Below are 15,005 nucleotides of genomic sequence, written 5' to 3' on the forward strand. Positions count from 1 at the left end.
AGTACTTCTTGTCAGCTCTTGCACATTGGTACAATGGAAGCTGGTGTCTGCCAGATGACCTTGGCAGGATCCAGGAGCACCTTGTTAAGCATGTGGAATATCTACCACCTTGTGGTGTGTGCCTGTAAGGGAATTTGAAGCTCATCTGCCACCCTCTTAGTAAGGTCCTGAAAGAGCCTCAAGTCATCAGCTAGTGTTGAAGGAGGGGGCATCACAGCCTCATCCAATGAGGATGAAGTTTGCTGGTGGGGTAGTCTCCACTTCAAAAAGTCTGGCCTCCTGCCCTTCAAAAGTTTCTTCCTCAGGGTCTGGGCCCCTGGACACTAAAGACGTAGTGACCGCCTGATGGATTCTTTATGATAGACAATGGATGCTTGCGAGGTATAAACCTGTAATCATCCACAGATTCCAGTACGGCCACAGGGCAGGTCGAGGGGGGGAGGGAGAGAATGGGTAGCGGTGGTGCTAATGCAGGTTGGCATAAGGGTGCAATCGGGGAGGTCCCTGATGTTGCAATGGTAGGACATTGTGAGAAACTAGGGAAAGATGGACAGTGACCAGGATGACAGATTCCTCACTGGAGGATGGTGGTGCTGACCGGGGCACTGTGGGTAAATGGCCCAGTGTCAGCGGTAATTTAGGAGACCTAGACATGCTTGGTACCAGGGTTCTGGTGCCAAGTAGTGAGGATTCCGGTTCTTCTGTTCTTGAGGGACCTGTCAGTCACTGAACTTTTGCAGTACTGTTGATACACTCGGTACAGTCAAGGAGTGTCAGCGTCAACTCGTTGGTACCACAAGTTGTTTAAGGGGTGTTTTGCCACACTCGGTGCCAAGGATGATTTTGTCTGTGCTGATCTTTTAGAGACTGTTCGGTCTCTGTTTTTCATCTCTGGGAGGTGGTGACACTGCCTCCGCACCTGTGCCCATCAGTATTTAGACAGTTTCCTGATATTTCTGGGTACTGTGCTTCGGAGCTGTCAGTACCGAGGTGGCCAAGCACGCTGGGGATCCCCTCTGGCTGGCCAAGGACTCAAGTTTGAGGGGTTGGAGCCCTTTTTCTAGAGGCTTTGTGGGGGCACAGCGGGGAATCAGCCAACTTTTCACAATTCTACCCTCTGGATGTTGAAGGCTCTGTGGACAGAGAGAACTGGATTCAGTCAGCAGCTGAAGAGGACCCTCCATTAGGAGATGTTTAACTTGAGCTCCCAGTTCTTATGAGATCTCACCTTTAGCTTCTGGCAGAAAGAATGTGAGTGTCCCTCAGACACCAGACAAAATGCAAGTGTCCGTCCATTATTGAAATTGCCTCATTGCAAGAGAGGCACTTCTTGAAGCCAACGGAACCAGGCATGCCCCTCCTGGAGCAATCACCGCCAAAAGGCAGGGAAACGTGAAAGGTGCGATTCTGGGTTTTTTATTTAAAGAGCTGAAAAACTTAATTCATCTACTAAATGCCCCACAGAAGGTGATCCCCCTGAACAAGGGCAGGAAACATGAAAAAAAAATTTAAAAAACGAAAACTGAAAGTCTAAGAACATTTACTGCTTCTACTAAACACTTAATGCCACGAAGGGAGGGACTACTACTTACTCTGTTCCTGGCCAAAGGCGGCCAAGAAAGAACTGAGGGTGGTTGGCCTGCGCAGTACTAGATAGTCTTGAGGCAGATCACAAAGGAGGGAGAGCGCATGTGCTGAACAGACACACAGTTATCTAAATTCTCCGATTAGAGATACAGATACACCTACAGTATGGAGCACCCATACGGACACTACTTGAAGAAGAACACTAGTTAATCTAGGTCATTCCACAAGATTGTCTGACAAGACGACAAGATTGTTCCTTACTGTATATTTATAGTGTTGTGTTTTGTCTATTTTAAAGTGGTCCAAGTGATAATGCTTTATCTCCCAGCCTAACAGATCTCAATGTGAGGAAATTTTTCCTGACGTTCAACACATTAGCTCTAGTTGTATCTAAATGTTTAATCTTGGTGCTGATACTCTTCCATTATATTGACTGCTAGGTGTTAAAACCGTTTAGCCATTCTCTGCACATCTTGCCTATATTTGCCCCATGTAAGTAAATCCCTTTGCAACTGTGTAGGCATTTTTGTTGCTCTTCTCCAATATCCTTTTCATTTGTCTACATCTTCCTGGGACTGAATAGCCAAGGAGTGAAAAGCATGAAAAAATGTTCTTTTCTCAAAGGTCTGGAAGCCTACTATCAGATCACTCACCATGCACCTTTCTAGTCCTGACTCAAAGGCAAGCTTTAGCCTCCAAAATCTTAGGAGGATCCAGGACACATTAATGCGGATGGATAGGACGTGTGTGATCACAAGGGCACAGTGATGTAGCTCAATGTAAATGCCAATCCAACTCCCACTTCCCTTTAGAACAAGCTTCAGCTTCAAAACAGTTCACAGATGCACTTTCTGCCTCTCTCAAATTTTCCACTCTACCACTGAGGGGAAAAAACCATGGGAAAAAGGAAAACCAAAAAAGCTCCACTAACATAAGATGAACTCGATGACTGACACCAGTGAGAAGAAAAATGGAAAGAGGTGGTCAGAGCAGAGCAACCTTGAAAGGCCCTCAAAACTAAAAGATGAGGTGCAAGAAAACCATTACTTCCCTGTGTGGTAACTGCTCTTTGAGATGTGTTGTGCACATATACATTCAAGTGGAGATTTATGTGCACCCAATGAACTCAAGTTGGAGACTTGCCAGCAGTATCACTAGGACACAAATGCATCCTTGTGCAGTGAGCAGAGGCCATAAAGGGGCATGGCTGCTGCCTCCCCGTTTCTTCACACAGCCATCTAATACCTGAACTAGGGAGATGGTGGGATGGTTGTACAATCTATGTATGCACGCACAGCAATCTCAAAGAACAGTAGTTATGGAACAGGAAAGAAGCCATTTTCAATCCTTCAAGTGATTATGCACATATACATTCCAGTGAAGGTGACTCATTAGCTATTCCCTTACTGGTGACGAAACTTTGGATTACATGGAGAGAGACTGTAGCGCTGACTTGCCAAAATGGCATTGCCCAGGAAAGCTTGAGCGATAACAGTGTCTGGAGAAGGTTTGTACCAATGATCACATTGCTGCCTTGCAAACGTCCACATCAGTATGTTACTCAAGAAGGCTGATGAACCGGAATGAGCCCTTGTAGAATGGGCCATTATTCTAGAAGGAGGAACAACATTTGCTAGATTATAATGGAGCTTAATAAAAGTCAGAAATGCAGCGATATACATGCTGGTCTGTAACCAGTTCCCCTTTACTTCTTTCAACAAAGAGCAGAACCATGTACTGGTAGTGCACATTCCCTACTGTGAATCGAAGATACTTTCTGTGGCCAGGATTGAAGGCAGCATACCAACCCTTCTTCACTATGGATGGGATAATAGATGCAAGGGTAACCATTTTGAACTTGATTTTCTTGATGAATATGTTCAGCTTTCTTATATCTAGGAGGGGCCAAAGACAGCCTCCCTTTTGGGGAAATCAGGAAATAGCAGGAATAAAACCCTTTCCCTCTGTGTTGGTAAGTAACTTCTGCTATTGCTCTCTGATTAAAGAGACACAAAGTCTTAAAATTAATACAGCCTTGTGAAATGGGTCCCAGAAAAGGGATGGGAAGCAGGTTTTAGGAAGGGGACAGAAGTGAACTAGATAACATTTCCCTCCTGCACAGTGCTGCGATCCCAACTGTAAAAAAGGACTGCCGCCCTTGCACTGTAAAAGAAAGATGATTTCAAAAGATTCCCAAACTCTTCACACTCAGGGTGTTTATACCCTAGTGACGAAGACGACAAACACAGCATAGACCTTGCTACTACTTGAGACTTCAGGATGTGTCTAGATGGAGATCTAAACCTCCTATCAGCTTTGTCCACAGCAGGCCCTCTAGATCTTGGCTTCATTAGGGTCATCTTGTCATCACAGTTGTGGATAGCATACAGACTAAATCATCTACAAAAAATTGACATCTTCCTTCATCCCCCAAATAGATTCAATCTATTCCCCTAATTTAAGTATCCTCACACTTTCTTGTCAACTGTCTAAATGGACCATCTTGATTATCACTGCAAAAGTTTTTTTTCTCCTGCTAATACCTCATCTTAACTAATTAGCCTCTTACAGTTTGTATGGAAACTTCCAACTTCTCTGTATATATATCTTCTCACTATATGTTCCATTCTATGCATCCGATGAAGTGGGCTGTAGCCCATGAAAGATTATGCTCTAATAAATTTGTTAGTCTCTAAGGTGCCACAAGTACTCCTGTTCTTTTTGTGGATACAGACTAACACGGCTGCTCCTCTAAAACCTATATCCCAAATGAGAATCTCTCTTTCTAAACTGGCTAACCAAGGCTCATAAGTGACAGGAAGCTCCAACTCCCACCACAGGCGGTGAGAACAAACAGAGAGGGAAGCAACAGCCACGTCACTTTTGTGTCCCTTGCTCTGTGCATGAGGAGGGCAGGAGCATATGTGCAAACCAGCAGTACTGCTGGCAAAAGTCTCCAACTTGATTGTACGGGGTACACATGTGCCTACAGTGGAATGTATAGATTCACAATCACTCAAAGGAGAACCATCAGTTCTGAATTAGTATACTTAGGATGCAGAAACAGCTTAGTATGTTTTATTGTCTTAATAAATGAACAATTGAAGACTAAAAATGTGGATAATAAAGAGGAAGATTAATTAAAATGTCTCACTTATATCAAGTGACAAATGAGTTCCACAGGCTAGTTGTGCAATGCATGAAATTCCTTTTTTCAATTTTGCTGTAGTTCTCCTAGTTCTTTTCTTTCAAGGGTAAAAGTATTAGTGCCCGATTTACCTTCACTGTATTATACACTTTTATCCTGTCCTCTCTTATTCATGTCCTCTATGGCTAACAGACCCAATCTTTACACTCTCCATATAGAAACATTTCTGTGCCTCTAATTGTTCTCGCCATGCATCTCTAAATTCACACTCTGCCATAACTTATTTGAGACAGGGTGATCAGAACTGAACACAGTATTTATTCTATGTGATGGCATACCACAAATTTATATAATGGGATTATATTTTCAGTATTATTTTCCATTTCCTTATGTAACCTAACATTTGCTTTTCTTTTCTAAAACTAAAGCACAATTAGGTCCAGGTCTTTTTCACAGAATCACAGAGTTTAAGGCCAGAAGGGACCACCGCTTCATGCAGTCTGACCTCCCATGTAGCACAGGCCCCCAATACCTCGCAGCACCTACACCCTAAATCCAACAACCAAAATTAGACCAAAGTCTTACAGCCCATAAGAGGCTACACTACTATGTCCAACTGAGGGGACCAAGGTGCACCAGTGCCGAAGGCCCGCACAATGGCAGAGAAATGATTAAGATATACCCAGATAACCCTGGCCCACAACCACATGCTGCAAAGGAAAGCAACCCCCACCCCAAGGTCACTGCTAATTAAAATTCTTTCCTGACCTCACATATTGCAATCAGTCAGATCCTGAGCACATAAGAATCAGCCAGGCAAGCACCAGAGAGAATGCTCAGTGCCACCTAGGAGTCCTTGCCTTCCCCTCCAAAGTGGCCTTCTCTATGCTTTCAGAGGAAGGGATTAAAAAAAAAAAAAACAAACAAACCCAACACTAGAATACTATTTATTCCCCTTGGGGAGGGGTGGCTGATCTCTTTCTGACCCCTGCAGAAATCTGGCTGAAACCCTGAAGCATGAGCTTTTAGGAACATAAGACATAAGCCAGAAGTGAATCCAAAGCTGTTGAGCCCTAACCCCAACCATCACAAGTAACCTGGCGTACAACCGCACTACATTTGTCCAGCTTTTCTTAAAACTAAATAAGTTGTTTGCCCCCACAATTCCTACAGGCAGGCTATTCCAGAACCTGACCCCTCTGATGGCCGCCTTCTAATTTCCAGACTGAATTTGTTCATGGCTAATTTATACCCATTTGTTCTTGTATCAACATTGTCCTTTAGTTTAATAGCTCACCACCCTCCCTAGTACTTACCCCCTAATGTATTTATCCAGAAAAGTCAATCTCTCAGCCTTTTTTTTGCTGCACTAAGCAAACCACACACTCTTCCACATGCTCCATTTAGAATTCAACGCATTGCAAGATCAGGGCCACAGATTGTAAGGTCTCTGCAACAGAGAACTTGTCTTCCTGAGTGTTTGAAATGTATGTCATTGATAAATTCTTAAAAAAAAAAATTGCACCACAGAATAAAAAAAAGCAGAAGTCACATGACCTCCATTCAGCTTGATAAGTGATCCTTAATCAAAACTGGTAAAATTAACTCCAGGGCAGAGGGCCCAAATAAGGACCTCTGCCCCAAGGTCCATTTCACCCTAAGTGCATACAATCGAGTTATAACCTACATAACACAGCTCTGTAAAAGCTAAAGTAACCTGCTCCAATGGGTTACTTTTTAAAGACAATCAAGTATCGAGGGTAGCCGTGTTAGTCTGTATCCACAAAAACAACAAGGAGTCCGGTGGCCAGACTACTTATTGTTTTTAAAAAATGGAAATAAGCCAAATTAGATATTTTCATTCCATTTCCACACATTTCAGAGAAAAACAAATCTAGTACAAGAAAATAATCACCTACCCCTTTCTCTACTTACTTCCCAATAACCATTCTTTTCCTGTACCTATAGCAGTCAATCTCTATACAAAGAGCATCTAAATGTTTAGGTTCATGGACTGACGATAAGTATGCTCAGCTTTACATCATGCTGCCAATCTGTTTAGACCTTTAAGCTTCCCTTCCTTAAAATAAAGAAAATCATCCCCCAATGGGGATGAACAGAATTTGTGCCTCAACTTCTGTCAGCAACAAACCAACAAATTTAACACACTGCAGCCAAGAGTGATACTAAAATGGCCCCCAACCCTCAAATAGGGTCCAGGGAAATTCCTTACTAGAAAGCTCTTCGTCCCCAGCTGTTGAAGAAGTGAAGTGGCTGGTAGATTAGACTTCACACAGAAAATATGCTCTTCCCCTGTCAGGTTTAGCCTAGTGGCCTATATGAAATGAACAGTCTTCATAACAGAACCCAAGAGGATATGTAGCCACATCACCAAACTACTCAATGCATTCTTGTTTGCAGTTTCAGCGGAAGCATAAAGAACTGAGTGGTAATGGAAATTGAACCTGCCTTTTTCTGTGTTCAGTGGCTAAATAGGATGTCAGTCTCTAATACTACCACATGACTTTTACACTCTTTTCCAATATCTTAAAATTTGTAACTACAGCAACCATACACAAAAGTGTGGTCCCTGAGATTCCAATATGAAAAGAGACTGACAATAGCAGTTTTGCTTAACTTGTGAAACATTACTTTTCCCCACCCACTAGTAGGAGATTTGCTATAGACCAAATCAATAAACGCAATAAATACAAACACTCTGACTCTGCTCTTCAGCTGTAGGGGAAGAGAAAAAAGGAAGCTATAAATGGGTGACTTGCCACTCACACACTGGTACTGTCTCTGATGGTCTCATGACCCTCTGACAGACAGGTGTCTGCATCACAAAAACAGTCACTATAATTCTGCTAATTGGTACCTGTCTTTAAGCAAAGAAGCCAAAGACTTCAATGGGAGCACACTGACATGGCAGTATGGAAAGCGTGTATTGCCTCTGCCTATTCTGTAATTTTTCTGTAAACAGGTACATATCTTCAAGCCTCTCAGTCTAGCACCTTTTATCAGTACTAAATGTGCTTAGCTTTAAACAAACTTTTTCTGTTTGCTAGAGTGAAGCATACAGAAGTGGTCAGTAAGTCTTTTTTTCTTTTTTGGACCACTAAATTCTTCTCTTCCAATAACTTACTAGCAAGATTTTGTCCTAGTTTTAGCCTTCTTCAAAGAGATTCTAAACAGCCATTTTCATTTATGACGATAATAAAAGCAGGCTTTTCATTGTGTCTCATTTTCAGGACATCCTAATGCCTGAAACTGATAAGTGCAGAATTCACAAAGCATATTTTTCCTCTTCTTTTTCTTACTACACACAATGGAATGCAATAAGAGAATCAGAGTTGAATCAGAATCTTTTTTAAACAGTGAAACATATTCATTGCTGAAAATACCTGATATATAGAATTTATAGTCAGACTAATTTTAAAAATAAACTTCAAAACCCAATTTTCTTTAAATTACACATATCCTACTGCAAGCATGAAATCTTTAAAATTTTCACATGATAAATAGTTTACTTAAGCAGGACCAAAGTTTCCTCTTCCACTCAGAAATGTGATCTGTTTAGGATCTTTAGCACACAGTCAGTTAAATTACACTCAATGCTACTAAAAGTCTAGTATCTTAGTTTTATATGAACCAGGGATATCTAATTTACACCTAATAAAAACTGAAAACAAATACTTTCAAGGCGCCTGAATTTCTATCAGTTACTAAAATCAATTTCTCAGATACCTGGAGAAAAAACATGCATCTAGACAGATAGAATTTATAAAGTTTATGTACATACTTTTGTCATTGCTCCTGTCTGTGCTGTGTTCAGGCCTGCATGACCAGCCATCTGTGGTGACACTTGGGTTAAAGTCTCTGCCAGCACACTGCCTGCATTCCCTTGCATGGAAGGGGCAGAATATTGCATTCCTGCTCCCCTTCCTCTTCCAGCTGCCCCAAGAGATCCATTCATTACCTGCCCTTGTCCTTGCTGAGGCTGATTCATTAAATTGTGGCCAGAGTTACTGTTGAGAAGGCCCTGGTGAGTCTGACTGAAATTAGCATTCATACATATCCCAGGTCCAGTCTGTGATGTTGCAGTGCTGCTTGTCACCATCCCCACTTGTTTTTGTGCTTGAGAGTTCAGTGCTTGTGATGCAGGTGTGGTAGGTCCAGAGGTGCTGGCTGCCTGCTTTGCCAGGCTTGAAGCAGAAGTGTCTCCCTGGTTTAAAGGGCTCTTACCCATAGCACCCAGATTACTAATGTTAGCACTGTTCGGCTGCCCTTGGACTTGGCTACCAACTCCTTGCTGGACAGGGCTATTTGAGTTCACATTTCCAATTCCAGGATTTAGGGTAGAGCTACCGCTTCCCCTTAGAAGTTCAGAAAGTTGTTTGTGTTTGGAAGCTGCATCTGGAACAAGATTCCCACTGCTATTTAGAAGGCTTAACTCTCCATTGGGGATCAGCTCATCAGGAAGATCATTTTCCAAGTCAAACAGAGATCCAAAATCTACAAGTTAAACAGAAATTTATGTAAGACACTAAATACACTGAACAGGCAAAGCAACTATAGTCTAATGGTTAAAATACAGCTATATGAACAAAAACAAGAGACATTAAATGCTAACACAAATCCAAAAACATATGCCTTATTTTACTACTACTATTTACTTATTAATATCCATCAATATCTCCACAGGGAAAGAGTGACTGCAGATGCAGCAGTAATTATAGATTGTTTTTATATGGAAAGTGCATCTCCACTGAAATGTATGCAAAGTGACAAACTCTGTAAAGCAGATTAAGTGGAAGCACTCCCCACTTAAATGTACATATTTGTCCTAAGTTTGTGCTGTTGTTGTTTTCAAAACATCAGTTATGACTTCACTACAGCATCAAACAAAAGAAAATAGGTTTAACAATGTTAGCTTCCTCAAACAGTTGCAAATTCAGCAGGTAACAGGAGATAACTGGCAAACTAAAAGTACTCTTCATACAAGTCTTCCCTTTATTCAAGTCTCCGTACTAAGCAAGTCACTTCCTAATACACCTGACCCTCGCCAATAAAAAAAATAAAAATAAAAAAATCAATATATAGCATCACTTCTACAGTTAGGCCAGTAAAGTATATTACAATATAAATGCTATTCCATCTCTCACATTCTGAGCACAGCACTGTCCTACAATAGGGCTCTCAGATTAAGAACTCGAATTCATTAAGATTATGTGGAGATTTCATATGGAGACCATCCAAGGCTGAAGGAAGCTATCCAGTTTCAGAGGATTGCTGTCAAACCCCGGGGGAGGAAGATATGGCTCTGTTACAGGGAGGACACCGGCAGCTGATTATTTCTGACAGCAGGCAATGCTTCACCTATACTCCCAATCCACCCACCCTGGTGATGAAAAACAGATATGGTGCCCTGACAACGAGCAATGAGGAACCACCACAAAGGTGGAGGAGAAGCCATGTACCCCCAAGGCTGGGAAGATCGCAGCCACCACTCCCAGGAGAAAACATAGGATAGTAATGGTTGGTGATTCTTTTCTGATGGGAACAGAGGCACCCAGCTGTTGTCCTGACATGGCATGTCCTGACATGGAGGTAAGCTGCCTGCCAGGGGCCCATATCGGAGACATTACAGAGGGATTGTTGAGGATCATCCTGTCCTCTGACTACTATCCCATGCTACTCATCCATGTGGGCACTAAAGATACTGCAAGGTATGAATTAGCAGGGAAAGCAAAAGTGGATGGGAACCTGGGAGGCAATGACCATGCGACAGTCGAGTTCAGGATCCTGACCAAAGAAAGGAGAGCAGTGAAATACGGATCCTGGGTTTCAGAAAAGCAGACTTTCACTCCCTCAGGGAACTGATGGGCAGGATCTCCTGGGAGAACATGAGGGGGAAAGGAGTCCAGAAGAGCTGGCAGTATTTTAAAGAATCCTTATTGAGGTTGCAGGAACAAACCATCCCGATATGTAGAAAGAACAGGAAATATGGCAGGCAACCAGCTTGGCTTAACAGTGAAATCCTTGCTGCTCTTAAACACAAAAAAGAATCTTACAAGAAGCGGAAGACTGGAAAAATGACCAGGGAGGAGTATAAAAATATTGCTCAGGCATTCAGGAATGAAATCAGGAAGGCCAAATCACAAGTGGAGTTGCAGCTAGCAAGAGATGTTAAGAGTAACAAGAAGGGTTTCAACAGGTATGTTAGCAGCAAGAAGATAGTCAGGAAAAGTTTGGGCCCCTTACTGAATGGGGGAAGGCAACCGAGTGACAGAGGATGTGGAAAAAGCTAATGTACTCAATGCTTTTTTGCCTCTATCTTCACGAACAAGATCAGCTCCCAGACTGCTGCACTGGGCAGCACAGCATGGGGAGGAGGTGACCAGCTCTCTGTGGAGAAAGAAGTGGTTCAGGACTATTTAGAAAAGCTGGATGAGCATGAGTCCATGGGGCTGGATGTGCTGCATCCGAGGGGGCTAAAGGAGTTGGCAGATGTGATTGCAGAGCCATTGGCCATTATCTTTGCCACGAGTTTTCAATCAGGGGAGGTCCCAGATTACTGGAAAAAGGCTAATGTAGCGCCCATCTTTAAAAAAGGGAAGGAGGAGAATCCAGGGAACTACAGGCCAGTCAGCCTCACCTCAATCCCTGGAAAAATTATGGAGCAGGTCCTTAAGGAATCAATTTTGAAGCAGTTCGAGGAGAGGAAAGTGACCAGGAACAGTCAGCATGGATTCACCATAGGCAAGTCATGCCTGACTAACCTAACTGCCTTCTATGAGGAGGTAACTGCAGCCCCTTGGGGGGGCCTGCTAACCCGCTCCCCAGAGCAGGGGAGTGAGGGACCCCAGCCCCAGCCGTTGCTGCTGTGACCACCACCAAAAGATGAGAACTGGCTCTGGATGAGGGGAAAGCAGACATGTTATTCCTTGATTTTAGCAAAGCTTTTGATACAGTCTCCCACAATATTCTTGTCAGAAAGTTAAAGTAGTATGGGCTAGATGAATGGACTATAAGGTGGATAGAAAGCTGGCTAGACTATCATACTGAACAGGTAGTGATCAATGGCTTATGCTCAAATAAATTTGTTAGTCTCTAAGGTGCCACAAGTACTCCTTTTCTTTTTACCATCAGAGATGTTTAGTTTTGCAGTTCTCAAACTGTGTATTTGTGTCTCCAGAGATAACATGCTTGTTAACAGCGGAAATGTTTTTAAATAAATATACAGAGGTGAGAAACAACAGACCGCAACCCTATTGTCCCTCTGCAAAATTTGTGTACATAGTCAATCCCTTACCTCTCTCTAAAAGTGAAAAGTTTCAAAAGTTCAACGATAGAAGATTGTTGGGGATGGAATAGATCTGGACAAGGAGAAGAAGTCTGGAGATAAATGTGAGAAGGGAGGGACAGGCAGTAGAAACAAAAGTCAAACTGTTTGAGCAGCATATTCCAGAAGTCTTGAGGTCTTTCTGAGCGTAGCCTTCATTGATTTGAGATCTACCATACCATTCTCTCACTAGAAGGGAAAACCTCTAGTGGCAGCAAGCTGTAAAAAAAGAGACCCAGTTTGGGAATATTTTAAATGAAGTTTCTCTACCTGTGAGTAAAACAGGCATGAGTGCAAAATACAAACAGTGCAACAAAGAAATGCAAGGCCTGGTTGCCCTAATGAAACATCATGAGAAGTGTTCCTTCTAAGGAGGAAGCTGCATTGAAGATGATGAAAGGAACAAGTCTGAACATGCAGGATCTTCAGGTTGGTAAACTTTTTTATTTCGTACTTCTTTCTTAAGGACTGCCTGTCTTCCCTCTTGACTATTTTTGAATTCTCATGTTTGAGCAAAAAAATATAGTTGTTACTCTATGGTACTATCACTTTAGATGCAACTGTGAAAAAAAATAGCTGAAATAGGCAGATCTTCCTTTTACAATTTCACCTTTATAGTAGTACTGAGTGTCAGTGAACGCAATGAGTAATACCCTAAATAAGCAGTATGGTCATAATAATTAAATAACTGCATTGACTTATTTTGTTTAGGAGACTGTTTCTGAAGACTATCCACCTTCAAGATCACCCTCATTTTCTATAGTTTCAGAGTTATCTGCCAATGATAGCGTTTTAAATCACATCATGTATGTCACATAGCCACAGTATATCACCTGTAGCAAAAAGAAAAAACAATTCTCCATCATCCAGACACAACCATAAAATAAGTTTGTGATAAGAACCAGCAGATTACAACAGAAGAAGGGAATTCCTAACAGAAACAATTGATACATCAGGAAATGCATACACCGCAGAATACTTACAAGTAGCAGCAATAAAAGCTATATCAAACTGTGCGGGAAAAAATTCAAATGTCTAGTTCACAGCTTCCTCACAGACAATACTGTAAGTGTATCCAAGATGAGAAGAAATTTACAAGAGAGTCCCTAGCTAACAACATACAGCTGCAGTGCTCATTTGATGCACCTCCTAGCCAAAGACTTCAGTGTTCCAGAAATAAAGGCTAATGTTGTTGAAATTGCAGAATTCTTCCGTAACAACCGCTTTGCACACACTGCTCTGAAAAAAGTGGGAGGAACCAAGCTAACTCTCCCACAAGATGTGCAATGGAACTCAGCAGTGGACTGTTTTGAGTACTATATCAAGAACTGGCCTAATCTAATGACAAGTTTGTGAACAAAATCGTAAAAAAAAAAACAGATGGCACTATCACAGCCAAAGTTCTCAACATTGGGCTTAAGAGAAATGTTGAACACATGCCGAGTACTCTGAAGCCTATTTCTGTAGGCTTGAACAAAATGCAGGGAAATACACCTCTACCCCGATAGAACGCGGTCCTCGGGAGACTAAAAAAAAAAAATCTCACCGCATTATAGGTGAGACCGCATTATATCGAACTTGCTTTGGCCCCCCATTCCTTGTTTCCTGACCGCCCCCTCCAGAGACCCCCGTTCCTAATCACCCCCAGGACCTCACCCCCTATCCAACCCCCCTGCTCCCTACTGCTTCGACCCCTATTCACACCCTTCTTCCCAACAGGCACTCACCATCAGCGGTGGGAAGCAGAGCAACGCAGCCCCAGCCCACTTCACTCCGCCACCTCCCAGCCGCGGCGCTCCGCTTCCCGCCACCAGTGAGTGCGGGGAGGTTGGGTAAAGGACGCCCCCTGCACTCACCTGCGGCAGGAAGCGGAGAGACGCTGCCCCAGCCCACTCTGCTTTCCTTGCCCTGGCCATGTCACTGTGGGCGGGGTTGGGGAAAGGTCCCACACTCACCTGAGGTGGGAAACTGAGCGCCATGGCTGGGAGCTGGTGGAGTGGAGCGGACTGGGGCCAGGTTGCTCCGCTTCCACCGCTGCCGGTGAGTGCGGGGGGGATCCCTTCCCCCAAGCTCCCTCCCGCGAGCGACATGGCTGGGGCCAGGGTGAGGGATGCGGAGCTAATCCTTCAGGCAACTCTGGGACTGCAGGGCCCCCAAAAGTGCCCCCCCTGCACAGCTCCTGCCTCCCAGACCGGGGGGGGGAAGCCCCTGACCACCCCTGAGACCCTCTACCCCTTATCCAACCCCTCAGCACCGGCCCAGCCCAGCACCCTTAACATTCTGCTCAGAGCAGCGTGTCGGAGCTTTACCACTTTGTATGCAAACCCGCGTTATATCGGATCGTGTTATATCGGGGTAGAGGTGTAGATGTTTTATTGCTGACACCGCTGAAATTTGAAAGGAACTGAGTGACATCTTAAAAACAGAAATATGCAATGACAAGAGTTAAATTACAAGCATTAAAAAAAAAACAAATGGGACAAGCACTCTCTCCAGTTCATTTTCTGGCAAAAATTCTCAATATTACATACCAGGGTCAAACCTTAAGTGCTGTAGAAGAGGAGTTGGTTACAACATGGACATCCAGCAATCATCCCTCCATAATGCCAACTATAATAAACTTCAGAGCTAAGGATGAACTATGCAAGAAATATGTTTGCTGATGATGTTTTAAAGAAAGTCACACCAGTGAACTGGTGGAAATCACTTAAGCACTTGGATTCAGAGATTGTTGAAGTGATAATCTCACTTTTAACAGCAGTAGCTTCTTCTGCCGGTGTAGAAAGAATATTTTCTTCCTTTGAACTAATTCATTCCAAATTGAGAAATCATTTGGGAACTGAAAAAAGCAGGAAAGGTTTTTTTCCTTCTCCAGATTACAAACAGGAAAATCAAGGTGAAGACGACTGAGTTAGCTGCAGAAAC

The 15,005-nt window shown here is 43.1% G+C and overlaps 1 protein-coding gene across 5 annotated transcripts in view; it reads right to left on the reverse strand.

Annotated features, from left to right (window-relative positions):
• Nucleotides 1-15,005, reverse strand: part of LOC119863092 (CREB binding protein) — a 182,516-nt gene that overhangs the window by 144,635 nt on the left and 22,876 nt on the right. For all 5 annotated transcript variants that reach the window (XM_043493200.1, XM_038420859.2, XM_038420860.2 and 2 more), the window contains exon 2: nt 8,538-9,250. In XM_043493200.1, the coding sequence (XP_043349135.1) occupies nt 8,538-9,250 (713 nt within the window). The remainder of the gene's footprint in view (nt 1-8,537; nt 9,251-15,005) is intronic.

Source organism: Dermochelys coriacea, chromosome 10, assembly GCF_009764565.3.
Source record: "Dermochelys coriacea isolate rDerCor1 chromosome 10, rDerCor1.pri.v4, whole genome shotgun sequence".
Classification (NCBI taxonomy): domain Eukaryota; kingdom Metazoa; phylum Chordata; order Testudines; family Dermochelyidae; genus Dermochelys; species Dermochelys coriacea.